The 18203-nt window shown below is 35.5% G+C and overlaps 3 protein-coding genes, 1 long non-coding RNA gene and 1 pseudogene across 7 annotated transcripts; 4 read left to right on the top strand and 1 right to left on the bottom strand.

Moving 5' to 3' along the window:
• The first annotated feature begins 50 nt into the window (after positions 1–50).
• LOC117793040 lies at positions 51–2403 on the top strand (annotated as a pseudogene).
• A 2458-nt stretch (positions 2404–4861) lies between these two features.
• LOC117790323 (titin homolog) lies at positions 4862–7129 on the top strand. 4 transcript variants are annotated; one of them, XM_034629743.1, is made up of 3 exons: positions 4862–6408; positions 6465–6669; positions 6930–7129. In XM_034629743.1, the coding sequence occupies exons 1-3, from the start codon at positions 6329–6331 to the stop codon at positions 7038–7040; spliced, it is 396 nt and encodes a 131-aa protein (XP_034485634.1). In that variant the 5' UTR covers positions 4862–6328; the 3' UTR covers positions 7041–7129. The 4 variants fall into 4 exon arrangements, 3 of the variants coding, with proteins under 3 accessions (XP_034485634.1, XP_034485631.1, XP_034485632.1); XR_004617973.1 differs by having other exon boundaries at positions 4889–6408; positions 6917–7024; XM_034629740.1 differs by having other exon boundaries at positions 4864–6669.
• Positions 7130–10265: 3136 nt separating this feature from the next.
• Positions 10266–14912, top strand: LOC117792727 (axoneme-associated protein mst101(2)-like; the record flags this gene model as incomplete). The annotated part of the gene is made up of 5 exons (XM_034632972.1): positions 10266–10416; positions 12309–12521; positions 12957–13129; positions 13852–13912; positions 14752–14912. Coding segments are annotated over exons 1-5 (750 nt in total), but the record flags the coding sequence as incomplete, so codon positions are not given.
• Positions 10584–11108, top strand: LOC117790325. Its single transcript, XR_004617974.1, has 2 exons — positions 10584–10633; positions 11064–11108. It is a non-coding gene; the product is annotated as an uncharacterized LOC117790325 (long non-coding RNA).
• A 593-nt stretch (positions 14913–15505) lies between the features above and the next one.
• Positions 15506–17712, bottom strand: LOC117790324 (arrestin domain-containing protein 17). The gene is made up of 4 exons (XM_034629744.1): positions 17506–17712; positions 16823–16978; positions 15953–16759; positions 15506–15894 (listed from the first exon to the last, which is right to left on the bottom strand). The coding sequence occupies exons 1-4, from the start codon at positions 17618–17620 to the stop codon at positions 15740–15742; spliced, it is 1233 nt and encodes a 410-aa protein (XP_034485635.1). The 5' UTR covers positions 17621–17712; the 3' UTR covers positions 15506–15739.
• Positions 17713–18203: the final 491 nt, after the last annotated feature.

Raw genomic sequence — 18203 nt, 5'->3', positions numbered from 1 at the left:
CAAAAGTTATTTATTTTAATTTTAATAAGTTTTTGAAATATAATCAAATTAAAATAGGCGTTCGCAAACAATTGAAATGGCACAACACGTATTATCACGAAGTTTTAATTCCTTCTCGCGTTGGAGGTTTGGCCCAAAAACCTTAACGGCTCGAAATTTTTATGAAGGTGATGTCATTGGATCCGATGAGACGGTTAAGAGGGGTAAACAAGATGCAGACAACCTTGAGAATACATTGCTGTGTAAACGCAGTTGTAAATTAATCCAAATGAAATTTATTCAGCTCTTGTCAGTTGGTCAGCCACTAAAGCAGACAACTTTTCGGTTTTCCCGGTACGGTTTCGGTACATTTTTCCAAACACCTTCTTATTAGTTGATTTGTTATTATGATGAATATTGAAAAACTATTTTAGATTTATGTTAGGTTTATCACGATAAAAAAAATGTCATTGTTATTCTGCTATTTAATATAATTGTATTGCTATACCGGTACGTACCGGTACAGAAATCAGATCCAAAGAACCAGAGCCAAAATAGATATTTTTACCAAATAATTTATTTGAAACGTACCGAACCCGTAACCGTTATTTGTTTCGATATTAATCCTTTTAAATCCAATGTAGAGACGTCTGACAAAATAAACCCAAGAAAAAAATATGAGCTCAGGTAATAATAAAACGAATAGAACAAATTATGTTGAAAAGGGATGCATATTTGTTATTATGTAAAGTGTATAAATTTATTTTTAATAGTAACAAAATGGCGAAGGATAATCTGACTGCTGTGTTGCACGGGATTGAGGACCTTCGATTGGTAAGAAGAATAAAAGCAAAGCTGTTTTTTATGTTTTACTAAGTGATCGTCTTCAATTCTAAATACAGGAACAACGACCCATACCAACTATTTCTGGTGATGGTAAGTTTGCAAATATGGAAATAAAATTGAAAGCTGTTGATTATATTTGCAATCGCTTTTTATTTTTATATCCTTGCAAAGGGTATTTTAATTTTGTCACGATATGTGTATCGCATTAAAGGAGGTCGGGCAGATATTCAATATGAGTGGATATAGAAATTTTCGTTTATCCGTCTGTTTCTATGAAAACTAGTCTCTAAGTTATAAAGCTAGATTTCGACCTCTTTTTGTGATTTGAAAATATTCATTTTTTTCTGGCTTAAATACTGATTTTAATCCACAGAGGTTTTGATATCCATGGACACCGTCGGCATTTGCGGGTCAGATGTTCATTATTTGACACATGGGCGTATCGGCCACTTTGTGGTGACCAAGCCCATGGTCATTGGCCACGAAAGTGCTGGCGTTGTGGCAAAAGTTGGCAGTAAAGTTCAAACTCTGGTGGTGGGAGATCGTGTGGCGATTGAGCCAGGATATCCCTGCGCCAAGTGTGTACTTTGCAAGGAGGGAAAATACAATCTCTGTGCAGATATGGTGTTCTGTGCTACGCCGACGGTAATCTGACCCGATACTACAAACATCCTGCGAACTTTTGCTTCAAACTACCAGATCACGTCACAATGGAGGAGGGCGCCTTACTAGAACCATTGTCGGTGGGCGTGCATGCCTGCCGTCGTGCTAACGTAGGCCTTGGTTCCAAGGTGCTCATTCTAGGAGCAGGTCCAATTGGATTAGTTACACTACTCGTACGTAAAGTACAAGTATATAATAATAAGCCAACTATCATCAATTTTTTAAGGTTGCTCAATCTATGGGTGCTACAGAGATTTTAATTTCGGATTTAGTGCAGGATCGTCTGGATGTAGCCAAAAAACTGGGAGCCACATATACGATGCTACTTAATCGGGATGATCCCGCAGAACAGGTTCAGCAGCGTATTCATGATATAATGAGTGAGGCGCCTAATGCATCAATTGATTGCTGTGGAGCCGAGACCAGCACCCGGGTGGCGATTTTTGTAAGAACTTTAATGTGATAAAAAATGGTACATTGTTTATTTATCTGGATGTTTTGGCAGTCAACACGATCCGGTGGAGTCGTTGTCGTCGTAGGTATGGGCCCGGCAAATATAAAGCTTCCTTTATTCAACGCGCTTTCACGAGAGGTAGACATTCGTGGAGTTTTTCGTTATTGTAATGAGTGAGTTGCAGTCTGAATAATTCCTTAAGAGTTTGGAGTTTTAATACTTTTTTTCATGTAGCTATGCCGCGGCTTTGGCGTTGGTCGCTTCCGGAAAGGTGGACATAAAGCGGCTTGTCACACATCATTTTGATATCAAGGAAACTGCAATGGCCTTTGAGACATCCCGATGTGGTCTGGATGGTGCCATCAAAGTTTTAATACACGTCCAGCCAAGGGACACCAACAATCCTGTAAAATTCTAGTTTAATAAATATTACAACAACAAACGTTGAATTAATAAATAAATAGAACCGTGTAAAAATAAACAAAAAGTTTTTAAATAATTTCGTAAATTTTATTTCCCTTTTCATTACAAGACAAAAACTTTATTATTGTCTAACTATTAAAATTTGGAATATGTGTTTTTAGAAGTAATTTTTAAATCATATTTTGTTTTTTTTTTTTTTAATTTTAAATTAATTAAAATGTTTAAGCTTGTATCTCTTGTATCTGCTTAAGCCCACGCAGAAAAGAAAGTAATTAAGCACCCATCAACACACAGAAATCACCCCAGACCATAAGGGAACCGCCTCCAAAATAAGCTATTCCTTTCACGTGAGTAATCAAATCGTTCGCCATGTTACCATCTTATAGGAGTGTATTTATTTACATGATCTAGTACTTAAGATTCACCCCGGTAGCCAATATTCAGAAGTACAGGGAATAAACATTGTTCATAACACATCAATATTACATTGCAACGAAAACTGGGAAGGCATTTGAAACAGCTCACTAAAAGCTAGGTGCTCTTATAATACAGTCAAATTTTTGGTTTAATACCATAAAGTTTAGGTTTATTTTAGGCTTAACAACATATCCTTGCATCTTAAATCAGAGTAATGTTATCTTGGAATAACCTAAAATAAATGTGTTGGCCTACAACAAAATTCTAGTTTTTATTTTTATTTTAATAAAATTTCGAAATTACGTTAAAATTAATATACGCGTAGGCCAAGCACTGAAATGGCTCAACACAACATATCCGTGCAATTATCACGAAGCTTCAATGCCTATTTACGTTGCAGGTGCTTCCGTTTCGGCCCATTACCTGTAACGGCTCGATATTTTCATGAACGAGGTGATGGCATTGGCTCCGACGATACGATTAAGAAGAGTAAACAAGATACAGACAAAGTCAAGGGTTCATCAAATGCTACAACCTTGAGGATACATCGCTCTGGAAAAGCGATTGCAAATCAATCTCAAGGAAAAGTTGTTCAGCCCGTGTCCAAGTCGGCCACCATAGTTGATTGTGATAAAGCTGACAACTTTCATTCTAATGTCGAACCCGGACCGATCCAGAGCTCCAATCTTGTAAGGTCTCAGCACTCTTCAGTATCAGGTGATAATGCCGGGGGTAAAATATTGGATTCAGTAACAGAAAACTATGCAACAGAAAGACCTATTAAGAAATGGCTCAAAAAACCAAAATCTGTAAAAACATTTGATTTTTCCAAGTTCGAAAAGGTTTGTGAGGAGAGTAGTCAATATATTAAAAATCTTTTAAATGGTACGAGCGCAAAACCTGAGTCCATTGATCCAAATAGTTCAGTAAAGGAAGATAACAGATTATCTAATATTCAGGACTTGAAGATCCCTTCTCACGAAGATATTCACGGCATCAAAACAGGACTTCGTAAAAAAGGTCATGATCACAATAACGATAACTTAAATATTTATAAGACTAAATCGGTTTCAAAAACTGCGGATAGCATTGTATCTTCCATTGATGCTCAGAACTTGGACTCTAATGTTAAATCTTCTATGCTTCAAGGCGAAAACAAAGTTTCTACAACTTTTGTAAAATACGAATCTAAGGGCAGTCATGAGCAAACTTTCAGTGCTAAAAGGCCTCAAATCACATCTGAATCAAAAGATTTAGTCGCAGATAGATCTTTTAAAACCTTACGTAATCAGGCAAAAACATTTTTTAAGATAAATAACGATTCGTCTGGTTCAAAAACTGAAAACTTAATGGACTACCACCATAAAAATTCGGATTCAAGTCAAAAAAAATCAGAGATAACTTCGGGTAGTACAGTCGAGCCATCAAATGAGAAAATAGATATCCGTTATCCGCCTTTTAAAACGTCTAATTTGGATGAGAAAGCGGAATTTTCCGTATCTCCGAAAAATGGAGCAGGTCATGTAATTGGCAATTGTGCAAATAAGTCACCTTTACGGGGGACGGTAGCTCTTCTACTTGACTCCAAGACTCGCATGGATCACGAAACAAACATTATCGGTAAAGATCATAAATGCAATAAGAGGCATGCAAGTAAAGACTTTAAAAATACTTCAGTGACTTCAACATGTGACGAAACAAAAGACTTTGGTTATAAAAAAGGTCGGAGCCATCCCGTGATTGAGACGAGCAAAGTTGACCATTTAGTATCCTTCTATAATAAAGATAAATCTGTGCCCGATTCCGAGTCGGTTAAAACATCAAGTAAGCTAAATGCAAATAAGTCCAAGTCGTCCGATATTGAAACAAAATGTGATGATATAGCAGCTCTCGAAGAAGAATTTTCTAGAACTATAGGATCACAGATAATCGCAGAATATGCCACTAAAGAGAGCGACAAAAATAAATTCGTCTCCAGTCCACCAACAAAAAAAAATCCTGTGGATCCAATTTTTCAAGTCAAGAAGAATGATAAGAACCGAAAATCACCTGAAAATAATTATCTTATTTCAAATGATAAGTATAATCCTGTAGACACAATTTTCGAAGTGAAATCTATATCATCTAATAATTACAACATGTGTTCTAGGACTGAAGGTCCTACATATATATCTCATAAAGAAAACGAACTTTCTGTGAGCGAAAATACAATAAAATCGGAAAGTGACTTAACTCCCGGAGAGCTTTATCATTCCAATTCGGAGTGTGTAACAAATGAAAACAGTTTGGATAATAAATCCCAAAAGATAATAAGAGCTCAATTTAAAATTGATAAAAGAAATAAAAAAGCTGATAACTTTAATAGGAAACCCAAATCCAAAGGTGATGGAAAGGCTTCGAAACCAAAAAATATGTATCTTAAAACTGATTCCAAACCTAGTAAGATTATTAAATCGAAATCAGAGATTGACATGTTAGATGAAGGTAATTCTGCTGGAACCTCACAACTAAAAACTGTTCGACCCAAAAAAAAGATCAGCAATAAAACAGATTTAAATCCTGAAGAAATTCGTACATCGAATCCAGAGACTGGCAAGTTTGAAGAACAGAGCGCAGGTGAAATGTTGAATCAAACGAATTCTCAAAATGATATTAAAATAAAAGCCGAAACACACTTAACACCTGGTGAACTCTATAAGTCGCAATCAGAAGGTGGACTCTATAATTCGCAATCAGAAGGTGGATTTTATGAGGCAAAGAAAAAAACGAGACCTTTAAGGAAAACAAGGAAAGAAATAGATTTCAAATCAAAAAAGCTTCGCAACAGATTTGAGTTGAATCAAGAAATTGGTACCAAAAGGTTAAGAAAGAAAAAAACACAATCGAAGACGACAGTAAAAGCCAAATCGAATTCGACACCTAGTGATCACATTAGCAAGAAATCAGATAAACTTGGCACGAAAAAACTAAACAAGGAGAATATTGAACAAGATTCAAAAATTTCGAATGAAAGTGAATTTAAGCCTGACAAGCTTAATTTAAAATCAGAAGACAGTTTGTCTGAAGTAAGACGAACTAGTGAAGTTCCAGAAGCGAAGTCTCGAGGTGATATACAAGAAGAAAATCTAAAACGTGCTAAACTTTATATTTCTAAGGCAAAACGCCTTCATGATATTGCGAAAAAAAAGAGTATTGAACGTAAAAGGCGAATGAGATCTGGAAAGGGACAGAAATCCAAAAATAAGAAATCAAGAAAATCCAAAAAATCAGATGAAAAGATGACGTTGTCCGAATTTCTCTACGGATTGGTAGTGAATAAGGATAATGATAAGAAAGGCGGCGGCAATCGGAGAAATTTCGCAACGTTTTCTGCTGTGCGTTGCTCAAATTCCATTTCCCAGAGCTGGTCCCCGAAAAACCGAAAAGTTCATCGATATATCTCAAAATCTTATTCTTGGAATAAAGAAAAAAACAATGTCTTCATATCGCCGGAAGTGGTAAAGCAAGGGCTTGGCTCTGAGGCTATAAAAAAGGAGCGAAAGGCTAATGAACGAAAAAAGAAATCGAGCAATTCAAAAGCAAGTAGAAACTCTGCAAATGAAAAAGGATTATCTAACAGCTTCACAGTAAGTAAAGAACACACAAAAGCTTGGGATGAAAAAATTAAAATGGATGGTGATAGCCACACTACAATTCGAGGAGGCTCACTTAAGGAGCAAAAACATATGAGGCGACTAAATAATATAACGGGCAAGAATGAAAGATTAGACATTCAAATTGGTCGCGGATCTCCGGAGGTCAAAGAACGAAGTCGAAACGATCAAATCAATCATAATAACAAGCGAAGTTTTAATACTTTGAGTCAACATATTTGGAAACGCATACGGGTAAGAAATAGTACTGAAAAACTTAACAAAACTATAGATTCATTTATTGAATATTATCAGTCCCCGTTCATTGAGTATTCAATGTCATAACGAGGGGAATGACGTCGGCTCTACTTTGCTACGTATTTGCTCGTGCGAGCATAAATTATAGATGATAAGAGCTTACAAATCAGCGACGTTTTTATTATAAATTTAGGTTATTTGTAGGTCAATAATATTCCACAGATACTAATAACTTCATGAATAGTATTTTTTTCCAGATTCAACAAAAATCTCTAGAAAGCCAAATTGAAGGATGGAGACATGGAACTACTGAATTGAATCGAAACCAAGCCAAGAAGAAGAGCCTAAAATTTAAAAGTAAAAATTAAATGGTAGATGAAAATGGAATTTATTTAATTATAAATTAAATATGTGACTAATAAATAAAATTTGTATACCAACAAAAGTTATACTTCAATACTTGAATAGTAATTACGAATATGTATGTCTGAGAGCGTTAATATAAATGCAATTGCTCTTATTAACGACAAATCTCTACTAAAAAGTTAAGCAATAAATTCTATAATTGCATTCACTGAAGATTAGCGAATTCGGTATCGAAACCGATAACCAAAACTAACCATTTCATTTTTAACCGAATCGCTTGTATTCTACATTCAAATTTGATTTATATTTTAAAAAAATGTTCGGCAGTTTTCGCCAGAATTTAAAAATTTTAAACCTGAAGTTTCAACTTCTAATCAACTTTTTGTGTCATAATTAGTATAAAACAACAACATGTTAACATTTTTCAAAATTGTTTTATTGTAACGGTACCTACCGGTACAGATTGTTATCTATACATATAGAATAAAACCGAACTAGAACTGTAGGTCTTGGTTGCATTATTAAATTAGCTTTAGCTTTTACTGTATTTTATTGGTTTTACCTTGTTTCTATACAATACAATTTTTCAAATCTGGCTTGTTTTAATAGCCACATTTTGACAACAGTGCATACGATATTGTTTTGGTAATTTATGGTTTCGCACGCTTGTGTTTTAAAGAAAACTTTTCATCTTCCCATAATCTTCACAGCAGACAAATATTGTCATTCAGTATCGCCATTAGACCTACTGTGATTTTCTTACAATTTTCCAAAAGCGTTCTTTAATTAATCACATAAATGATTTACAAAATTACAAAATTCTTTCTTTTAATAGAAAACCATTATCGTTGAAGATACAAATTAACGAATCAATACTTATGCATTAACAGGGACTGCAAATAATAGTTATGAATTTAATAAAATTGAATACGAACAATTTGTATAAAAAAGTTGAATAATAAAAATTTATTATAAAAAATGTAAAATAATAATTAATTTCAATTAATGACAATGACATATAGTAATTAATTTCAATTTGTAATGTAAAAATCAAAAATAAAAATTAATTGTCAATTCCTATCATAAAAATTGAAAGATAAAAATTGAATGTAAATATCAATACCTTAAATATCATTAATATACGTCCATTAAGCTCGTGTAATGTGTATGAACAGTATTAGGCCACAGATCATAAATATTTTTAGATATTGGAAATAAACCACTTGGTTCAAATTATATTTACATTCCATTTTCATTCAGTTCTTATCTTTAAATTTTTATAATGCAAATAGACAAATAATTTTAATATTTGATTTTTATAATAAAAATTGAAATAAATTACTATTTTTCGTTTTTATAAAAATTAAAATTAGCTATTATTTTAAATTTTTATAATAAATTAGCTTTGATAAATTACTTGACCCGTCAAGCGCTATAAAAAAAGTTTTTATAAAAGCGGATTAGTTAAAGTATCGTTATTTCAACTTGAGCAAATTTAAAAAATAGAGATATGCGAAACACCGATAGAGCATGCGCTAAGCCTTGTTTTAAAAGACAGACGATATAAAGTAACAGCAAGAAAGATGAAGAAGGTTCGATTACATGGAAGCGAAAATCAGTCTGCATAGCAAATGAATATGAATTAAGAATTGTGGTCCAGGAATTATTCAAGAAACAATTTAAAACAGTGTCGGCCCAAAGAAAGTAGAAGAAAGCAATGACGTTGCGTGTTAGTTTGTGTATGAATGTTTTACAACAAAGGCACAGGATTCGAGTTTCTCGATTTTAGCCTGCTGTACTAGTTTTTCTCAAAGTCTTAGTAAACGGGGCGATCAATGTCAGCTCTAATTTCTAACGACAGTAACAGAGCATTAAAAATCTTCACTCTTCATTCGACCTTTTCCGGGAACACAACTAAATTTTCCGTAAGATTTTAAATCTAAAATTTTTTTATAAAAAAAATAGCCCGGGCTAAAAATGTTTAGACGAACTGTTTTAACTTTTGGTAACAACACACCAGTTCAAGCCCAACGCTATTTCCGATCCTGCAATTGCTGCTCTCCGTCTAAAGTCACGTTCAAATATCGCCCGCAGTTCTGTAATGGTTTACTTCAAAAATTTAATAGGTCGAAGGTTTTGGCACATCACCTAAGCATCGCACATAATAAAAATGTAATAAGAATAACTCAGCATAACATACCACTCAAAAGTAAGTATGCGAAATCGATCGGTTAAATCAATTGAAATTCACATGTTTTTAATTAGATGGATTCTCTGCAACACTCAAAATAAAATCTCGTAAATTCAGCTCGGTATCAGCCGATGTCTGCCACAACCAATCAGACAAACTGAAGGAACAATGCAAGACATTGGCTCAAAAGCTCCGAAAAGCCTGCCAAAAGCTTATCGAGGAAGATCAAAAAGAAAACAAGTCAAAGAAAGCTAACAAACATAAAGGCAATTCTAAGAAAGAAAAGGAACAAAACGATAAATTGGCTAGAATTGAACAATTAAAAAATAAATGCGATCAAATGGCCAAACAAGCAAAAGGTGATAAGCTAGAGAAGATAAAAAAGCTGAAGGAGAAATGCGAGAAATTGGCCAAATCGGAAATGTTAAAAAAACATCAAACCAAACTGGCTGAAAAACAAAAATGCACGAAAAGAGCTAAGCAAGATAAGATAAAAAAATTGAAAACGCAACGTAAGAAATTGGCCGAAAATGCAAAGAGTCGACAATCACAAGGCAAGTCCAAGCCCAAAGAAAAGAGTATGTCAAAGAACGGCAACCCCAAAAAAGATAAGCTCAAAAAAAAATGCGCTAAGCTGGCTAAGAAAAACAAGGGAGGCAAGAAAAAGAGTAAGTCTAAGAATAGTAACTCCAAACAGAACAAGCTTAAGAAGCAGTGCAAAGCAATTGCCAAAAGAGAGAAATGCGCTAAACTGGCCAAGAAAAACAAAGGAGGCAAGTCCAAGAAAGGAAAGAAGGGAAACTCTAAGCAAAACAAGCTTAAGAAACAGTGCAAAGCCATGGCCGAAAAAGAGAAATGCGCTAAGCTGGCTAAGACAAACAAAGGAGGCAAATCCAAGAAGGGAAACTCTAAGCAAAACAAGCTTAAGAAACAGTGCAAGGCATGTCGGATCAGGCAGAGATGCTAAACTAATAGAAAAACAAAGGAGGCAAGTCAAGAAGGAAGAAGGAAGCTCAAACAGAACAAACAAGAAACAATGTAAGGCATGATGGCCAAGGCAAGGATCAATGCTAAAATGGCTAAGCAAGATAAGCTGAAGAAAATTAAAAACCAATGCAAAAAATTGGCCGAAAAAGAGAAATGCGCCAAGCTGTCCAAGAAAAGCAAAGGAGGCAAGTCCAAGAAGGGAAAATCCAAGAAGGGAAACTCCAAACAAAACAAGCTTAAGAAACAGTGCAAGGCATTAATGCGATAAGGCAAGTGTAAAAACTAGTAAGAAAAGCAAAGATAGGGAAGTCAAGAAAAGAGAAGGAAGCTCAAACAAAACAAGCTTAAGAAACAATGTAAGGCATTGGCTGACAAGGCGAAGTGTGCTAAACTGGCCAAGAAAAGCAAAGGAGGCAAGTCCAAGAAGGGAAAGAAGGGAAGCTCCAAGAAGGGAAAGAAGGGAAACTCCAAACAAAACAAACTTAAGAAACAATGTAAGGCATTATCGACAAGGCAGAGATGTGCTAAACTAATGAAAGAATAAAGGAAAGATAAGATCAAGAAGGAAAGAAGGAGCTCAAACAGAACAAGCTAGAAACAATGCAAGGCATTGACAAGACGAAGATGCTAAAATAAACTAAAAAGATAAGCTGAAGAAAATGAAAACCAATCAAAAATTAGTGAAAAAGCAAAATGCATAAGCTAATAAGAAAAACAAAAACAGACAAGTCAAGAAGGAAGAAAAAACTCAAACAAAACAAACAAGAAACACAAGGCATTGGCTGACAAAACAGTGTGCTAAACTATTAAGAAAAACAGGAGAAGTCAAGAAGGGAAAGAAGGGAAGCTCCAAGAAGGGAAAGAAGAGAAACTCCAAACAAAACAAACTTAAGAAACAATGTAAGGCATTAATGAAACAAGGCAAGTGTGCTAAACTATTAAAGAAAAAGTAAAAGGAAAGTCAAGAAGGGAAGAAGGGGCTCAAACAGAACAAAAGAAAAATGCAGACATTAGCCAAAAAAGCGAGAATGTGCTAAAATAAGCTAAACAAGATAAGCTGAAGAAAATGAAAACCAAAAAAAATTAGAAAGCAAGAATGCATAAGCTATTAAGAAAAACAAAGGAGACAAATCAAAGAAGAGGAAGCTCAAGAAAGGAAAGAAGGAATCTCAAACAAAACAAGCAAGAAACAATGTAAGGCATTATGATAAGACAGAGTCTGGCTAAACTAGTAAGAAAAGTAAAGATAAGTCAAAGAAGGAAAGAAGGAAGCTCAAAAAAAAAAAGGGAAGAAGGCAAACAAAAACAAACAAATGGTACAAGGCATTGGATAAAAGACAGAAGTCTTGCTAATAAGAAAAGCAAAGATAAGTCAAAGAAGGAAAATCAAGAGGGAAAGAAGGAAGCTCAAACAGAACAAACAAGAAACAATGCAAGGCATTGTAAAAAACAGATGCTAAAATGGCTAAGCAAGATAAGCTGAAGAAAATGAAAAACCAATGCAAAAAATTGGCCGAAAAGAGAAATGCATAAGCTGTCAAAGAAAAACAAAGGCAAGTCAAGAAGGAAAATCAAGAAGGAAACTCAAACAAAACAGAAAGAAACAAGTGCATTGGCCGACAAGGCGAAGTGTGCTAAACTAGTAAGAAAAGAAATAAAGGAGGCCAAGTCAAGAGGGAAGAAGCTCAAACAAGGATGACAGAAACAATGCAAGGCATTGGCCAGACGAAGTAATGCTAAACTAGTAAGAAAAGTAAAGGAGGCAAGTCAAGAAGGAAAAAAAGAAGAAGGAAAAGCTCAAACAGACAAACAAAACGATGCAAGGCATTGGCCAAAAAGGCGAAGTGTGCTAAAATGGCTAAGCAAGATAAGCTGAAGAAAATGAAAAAACAATGCAAAAAATTGGCCGAAAAAGAGAAATGCAAAGCTGTCAAAAAGGAAGAGATCTAAGAAGGAAAATCAAGAAGGAAACTCAAACAAAACAAGCAAGAAACAGTTAAGGCATTGGCCGATAGGAAGACAGAAGTGTGCTAAACTAGTAAGAGAAGAAAGGAGAACAAGTCAAGAAGGGAAGAAGGAAGCTCCAAGAAAGGAAAGAAAGCAAACTCCAAGCAAAACAAGCTTAAGAAACAGTGCAAGGCATTGGCCGACAAGGCGAAGTGTGCTAAACTGGCCAAGAAAAGTAAAGGAGGCAAGTCCAAAAAGGGAAAGAAGGGAAGCTCCAAACAGAACAAGCTTAAGAAACAATGCAAGGCATTGGCCGACAAGGCGAAGTGTGCTAAACTGGCCAAGAAAAGTAAAGGAGGCAAGTCTAAGAAGGGAAAATCCAAGAAGGGAAAGAAGGGAAGCTCCAAACAGAACAAGCTTAAGAAACAATGCAAGGCATTGGCCAAAAAGGCGAAGTGTGCTAAAATGGCTAAGCAAGATAAGCTGAAGAAAATGAAAAACCAATGCAAAAAATTGGCTGATAAAGATGCATAAGCTTACCAGAAAAAACAAGACAAATCAAGGAAAGAAGGAAGCTCAAGAAGGGAAAGAAGGAAACTCAAACAAAACAAACAGAAACAGTGCAGGCATTGGCCGAAAGACAAAGTGTATAAACTGGCCAGAGAAAACAAAGGATACAAGTCAAGAAGGAAAATCAAGAAGGGAAACTCCAAACAAAACAAGCTTAAGAAACAGTGCAAGGCATTGGCCGACAAGGCGAAGTGTGCTAAACTGGCCAAGAAAAGCAAAGGAGGCAAGTCCAAGAAGGGAAAGAAGGGAAGCTCCAAACAGAACAAGCTTAAGAAACAATGCAAGGCATTGGCTGACAAGGCGAAGTGTGCTAAACTGGCCAAGAAAAGTAAAGGAGGCAAGTCCAAGAAGGGAAAGAAGGGAAGCTCCAAGAAAGGAAAGAAAGCAAACTCCAAGCAAAACAAGCTTAAGAAACAGTGCAAGGCATTGGCCGAATAAGATGTGCTAAACTATTAAGAAAAACAAAGGAGGCAAGTCAAGAAGGAAAGAAAACAAACTCAAACAAAACAACAAACAGAAACAATGTAAGGCATGCGACAAGGCAGAAGTGTGCTAAACTAATAAGAAAAAGTGATAAGGAACCAGATCAAGAAGGGAAAGAAGGAAGCTCAAGAAAGGAAGAAAACAAACTCAAACAAAACAAACAGAAACAGTGCAAGGCATTGTCGACAAGACAGTGTGTAAACTAATGAAAAAGCAAAACAAGTCAAGAAGGGAAAGAAGGGAAGCTCCAAACAGAACAAGCTTAAGAAACAATGCAAGGCATTGGCTGACAAGGCGAAGTGTGCTAAACTTACCAAGAAAAGTAAAGGAGGCAAGTCCAAGAAGGGAAAGAAGGGAAGCTCCAAGAAAGGAAAGAAAGCAAACTCCAAGCAAAACAAGCTTAAGAAACAAGTGGCCGACAAAGGCAAGTCAATAAACAATAATGAAAAAAGTAAAGGAGACAAGTCAAGAAGGAAAGAAGGGCTCAAACAGAACAAGCAAGAACAATGCAAGGCATGGAACAAACAGAGTGCTAAAATAAACAAGATAAGCTGAAGAAAATGAAAAACCAATGCAAAAAATTAGTCGAAAAATGAAATGCATAAAGCTATTGAAAAGAAAACAGAACAAGTCAAGAAGGAAAGAAAGCAAACTCCAAACAAAACAAGCTTAAGAAACAATGCAAGGCATTGGCTGAAGCAGTGTGCTAAACTAATGAAAAAAGGAGGCAAGTCAAGAAGGGAAGAAGGGAGCTCAAGAAAGGAAAGAAATAAACTCAAACAAAACAAACAGAGAACAGTGCAAGGCATTATTGAAAAGAGCTGAATGTGCTAAACTAATGAAAACAAAGGAGGCAAGTCCAAGAAGGGAAAGAAAGCAAACTCCAAACAAAACAAGCTTAAGAAACAATGTAAGGCATTGGCCGAATAAGAATGAGAAGTGTATAGTAAGAAAATAAGGAGGCAAGTCAAGAGGAAAGAAGGGAGCTCAAACAGAACAAACAAGAAACAATGCAAGGCATGGCCGACAAAACGAAGTGTGCTAAAATAAGCTAAACAGATAAGCTGAAGAAAATGAAAAATAATCACAAAAAATTGACCGAAAAAATGAAATGCATAAATAGCCAAGAAAAAAACAAAACAGACAAGTCAAGAAGGAAAGAGAAAACAAACTCAAACAAAACAAACAGAAACAATGCAAGGCATTGGCTGATAAAGCAAGTGTTAAACAATAAGAAAGACAAGGAGGCAAGATCAAGAAGAAAGAAAGAAGCTCAAAACAGAACAAACAAGAAACAATGCAAGGCATGGCTGATAAAGCAAGTGTGCTAAATTAATAAGAAAAGCAAAAGGTAATAAATCCAAGAAGGAAAGAAGGCAAGCTCCAAACAGAACAAGCTTAAGAAACAATGTAAGGCATTGGCTGACAAGGCGAAGTGTGCTAAACTAATAAGAAAAAAAAAAGCAGAGATCAAAAAAGGAAAGAAGGAAACTCAAACAGGACAAACAAGAAAAAAGTCTAAAGAGTGTAATGGAATAAAGAGAAGGAAAATAAACTGAAACTGCAGTGTAAGAAATTGGCAGAAAAGTCTAAAATGGACAAACTTAAGAAACAATGCTTAGCAATGGCCAAAAAAGAAAAAAAAATCAACAACAACAGTGTAAGAAATGTGGAAAAGTCAAAATGGATAAACAAAACAATGCAAGAAAATGAAAAAAAAAAGCTAAATGGCTAAAAGAAAAAAGAAGAAGAGAAGAAGAAGATATAAAAAATGTCGATCAAGAAAAAAAGAAACAGGATAAGGAAAAAGAAAAGTGTAAGCAAATGGCAGAAAAAGAAAAGTGTAAGCAGATGGCAGATAAGGCTAAAAACGAAAAGCTAAAAGAAAAATGTGAAAAAGTCGCACTGAAACAAAAATGCGAGAAAATTGCTAAGCAAAAATTAATAGACAGACTTAAACAGCATTGCATGAATTTGGCCGCGAAGGCAACAGGTTCGGCTTCTTCTGTAGAAGAACAGAAGCGAAAGGCCCAACAGGAAAAAGGACAAAAAATAAAAGAGGAATGTCTGAAAATGGCAAAGTGTAAGCCTAAAACAGAAATTAAATAATGTTGTAAGCTAAACGTTTAAGCGTAGTATGTCGACAAAGTTAATCTAGTCTAAGCTAAAATAACATCAGATTTAAATTTTCTTTAAGTATAAATAAAAGTTAATTTTGTCCGTCAAATCGAGTCTATTATTTCTTAATTACAGTTACCAGTTTCCATTTAACAGGATAAAATAAAACAGTGGTTTTTATGCTTTTATTAAGTAATAACGTACAATTTCTTATAAGCAAAAGGTATATTTGAGCGTAGTAATTGAGATTACAAAATTGACTAACAGTATATTTGTGCTGATTAATATACGCATGCTTTCTTTTGGACGGAAAGCCTAAAAGCAAAAATCCCAATAAGAGAAAAAAAATTAAGAATATAGCATAGAACAAAAAATTTAAAGCCCTTTAGTTAATTAAGATTTTAATTAAGGACTGGAAGCTGGAGCTGTAGCATTCTTAAATTGAAAAGTTGGATAACGCGGAGCAAATGCACCATCTCCAATAATCTGGGTGTGTTCCGAATCATCGCGATTGGTTATGTTAGGCGTTCGATATTGCGTTTCAACGAATTGAGGTGGCGCTATAAGAAAGAATAGATATTAGAAAAGACGACTTGTGATAGATTTAATTATGCTCACGTATATTGGGGTAGATTGAGCCGCCTGCACTATCGGCGACATTCCAGCCAAGAGCCCCACCTAACCCAGCATCGCCAGGCGGACTGACTGGACTAACTGGCTGTGTGGGTGCCATTGAAGGATCATCCGATTGTAGCCTCATAACAGCTAACGGTATTGTGCCCAAGGTAATTGGCACTTTACCAGTGAGATTACGATGTGGTCCACTAACATCGCACTCCACATGCAAATCATAGTCCAGTGAAATGATGCCACAGTTGACTAAATTAGTTGGAGGTAGTGCAGGTATTTCCATTTGCTCCGTAAATGTACGAGATTCTCCGGCATTTACGGGTCCAATGCTCACTTGTGCAATTATAACTTTGGACTCGCGTTTTTCACTGTGTGGTTGATTAACGCGGAACGTGACAAGTTTACGTAATTCAAATTTAACCGCGGTGAGATTCACATTACTTGTGTTGTCAACCTCACAGGTTATGGGCAACATTTGGCCCGAAACATAACCAGTTTGAGGAATGCGTGTAATGATAGTGAGCGGCCCCGAACGACAACAAAAGCAACAAAATGACTTTTCCAATTCTAGCTTAAATGGCTCCTTGACACGTGGATTGAGATTCAAGTCAACAGGTGCTATGACCGTAAAGGCCATTTTCATATCCTGATCGAATTTCCATGGCCTATCCAGGGTTACTTTGATCGTATAGCGCACATGACCAAATTCTCCCTCAAATGATGACGGCAAAGTGGCGGGCAAGGCACACGTAAACGGATACGTGTGAGTCCCTGCTGGCAGCTCGGTTTCTGAACCTTTAATAAATGATTTTTGTGTAAGTAATTTAAATTCATGGTCAAGTTGGTCGCATTGCTTACTGTTCTTGCCGCCAAGTAGATAATATTGTATCTTAAAATACTCCTCATTTCCCTTAAAATGTGTGATCTCGTTTTCAGTCTTGCCTTCACCTTTCGTTACGTTGCGCTCCTCGGTCCATCCAGTGTTTGATTCGCCCAAGAATCGTATGATAATGCCTGCGTTGAACAAGTGGTTAACAATTTAAGAATAAACAACAAAATGACATCGCTAATGCTATAAATAAAATGCTTCTGTGGCGAATATCAAGCTCTGTGTTTCTTGCTGTCATTATGGCTACCAAACCGATGACATCATCGGCATCAGCATCATTCCGATAGATTGACCTCAATATAGAAGCTTACTTGTAAACTTAAAGTGGAATAATTGAACATATTTTTATATGTTTTTAGACAGATACACAGCTCTAAGATGCTTTATATGTAGTTAAATGGGTACCACCTCAACTTGTAATGGAAAACAAATAGGGTCCACTCAAATGGGTGGCACATGTAATGGGACCGGCTTTTAGTGAGAGAGAAAGAGAGTGGAACTCCAGTTATTGTTATGAGTAATTAGAAACCTAATATTTGTACATATAATATAAGCTGTTGTTTTGATGCCGTCACTTTAATGAGTAATGCGACCTTACATCGCATATAAAATATATATATATATATTACGCATAATTTTAAATTTATCTTACCTCGCACTTTTTTCGGAGAATCAAAAGTAATTTTGACTTGCCCGTTGACTGTTTGTCCAGCGTAGTAAGTGTTCCATGGATTATCCAGTAGCACCTCGCAGCCTTTAAGTCCCATTGTCTTTTATTGGGGAATAACGTCCAAGCAACAACTAATTTGACCAACAAAACAACAGTTGACTTTGTAAACACTGTTGCCAACTTAGCTATTTTAAAGCTAAAACGCACAAAGCTTTGTTTTTGTTTTTTGAAAGACGCTGCCACCAGACAGAAAAATGTTGCCGTTTAATTGAACGTTGCCGGACCTAGAAAACCGCTCTAGATCATTTTTCATTTCAGTGCCTTTATTCAAAAAAGATTTCTTTGAAAACGATCATTTTCATTTCGCTTTCTATTTTCGTATTAAAAATTTTTTCATTATTTATTGCAAAATTATAGCTAAATAAACTTAAACACTTGAATTATGCGCTCTGCTTTTTTTAACCGGAGCCGGAGTTGATCGTTCAGAATAAAGGATAAACTGGTGTAAAGATAGCTGGATAGGAAATAATTTTTGGTGCTCTTTTGCATATTTTTAGAAGAGATACGAATATTTATTAAAACTGAGCATATTTCGGCTGATAACAATTTAAAAAATTTTCTAGTAATCGTACTCTGAAATCAGCCAAAACTAGTTATAAAATAGCTAAGTTGGCAACAGT

Source organism: Drosophila innubila, assembly GCF_004354385.1.
Source record: "Drosophila innubila isolate TH190305 chromosome 3R unlocalized genomic scaffold, UK_Dinn_1.0 2_E_3R, whole genome shotgun sequence".
Lineage (NCBI taxonomy): Eukaryota > Metazoa > Arthropoda > Insecta > Diptera > Drosophilidae > Drosophila > Drosophila innubila.
This window is presented reverse-complemented; position numbering and strand designations above follow the sequence as displayed.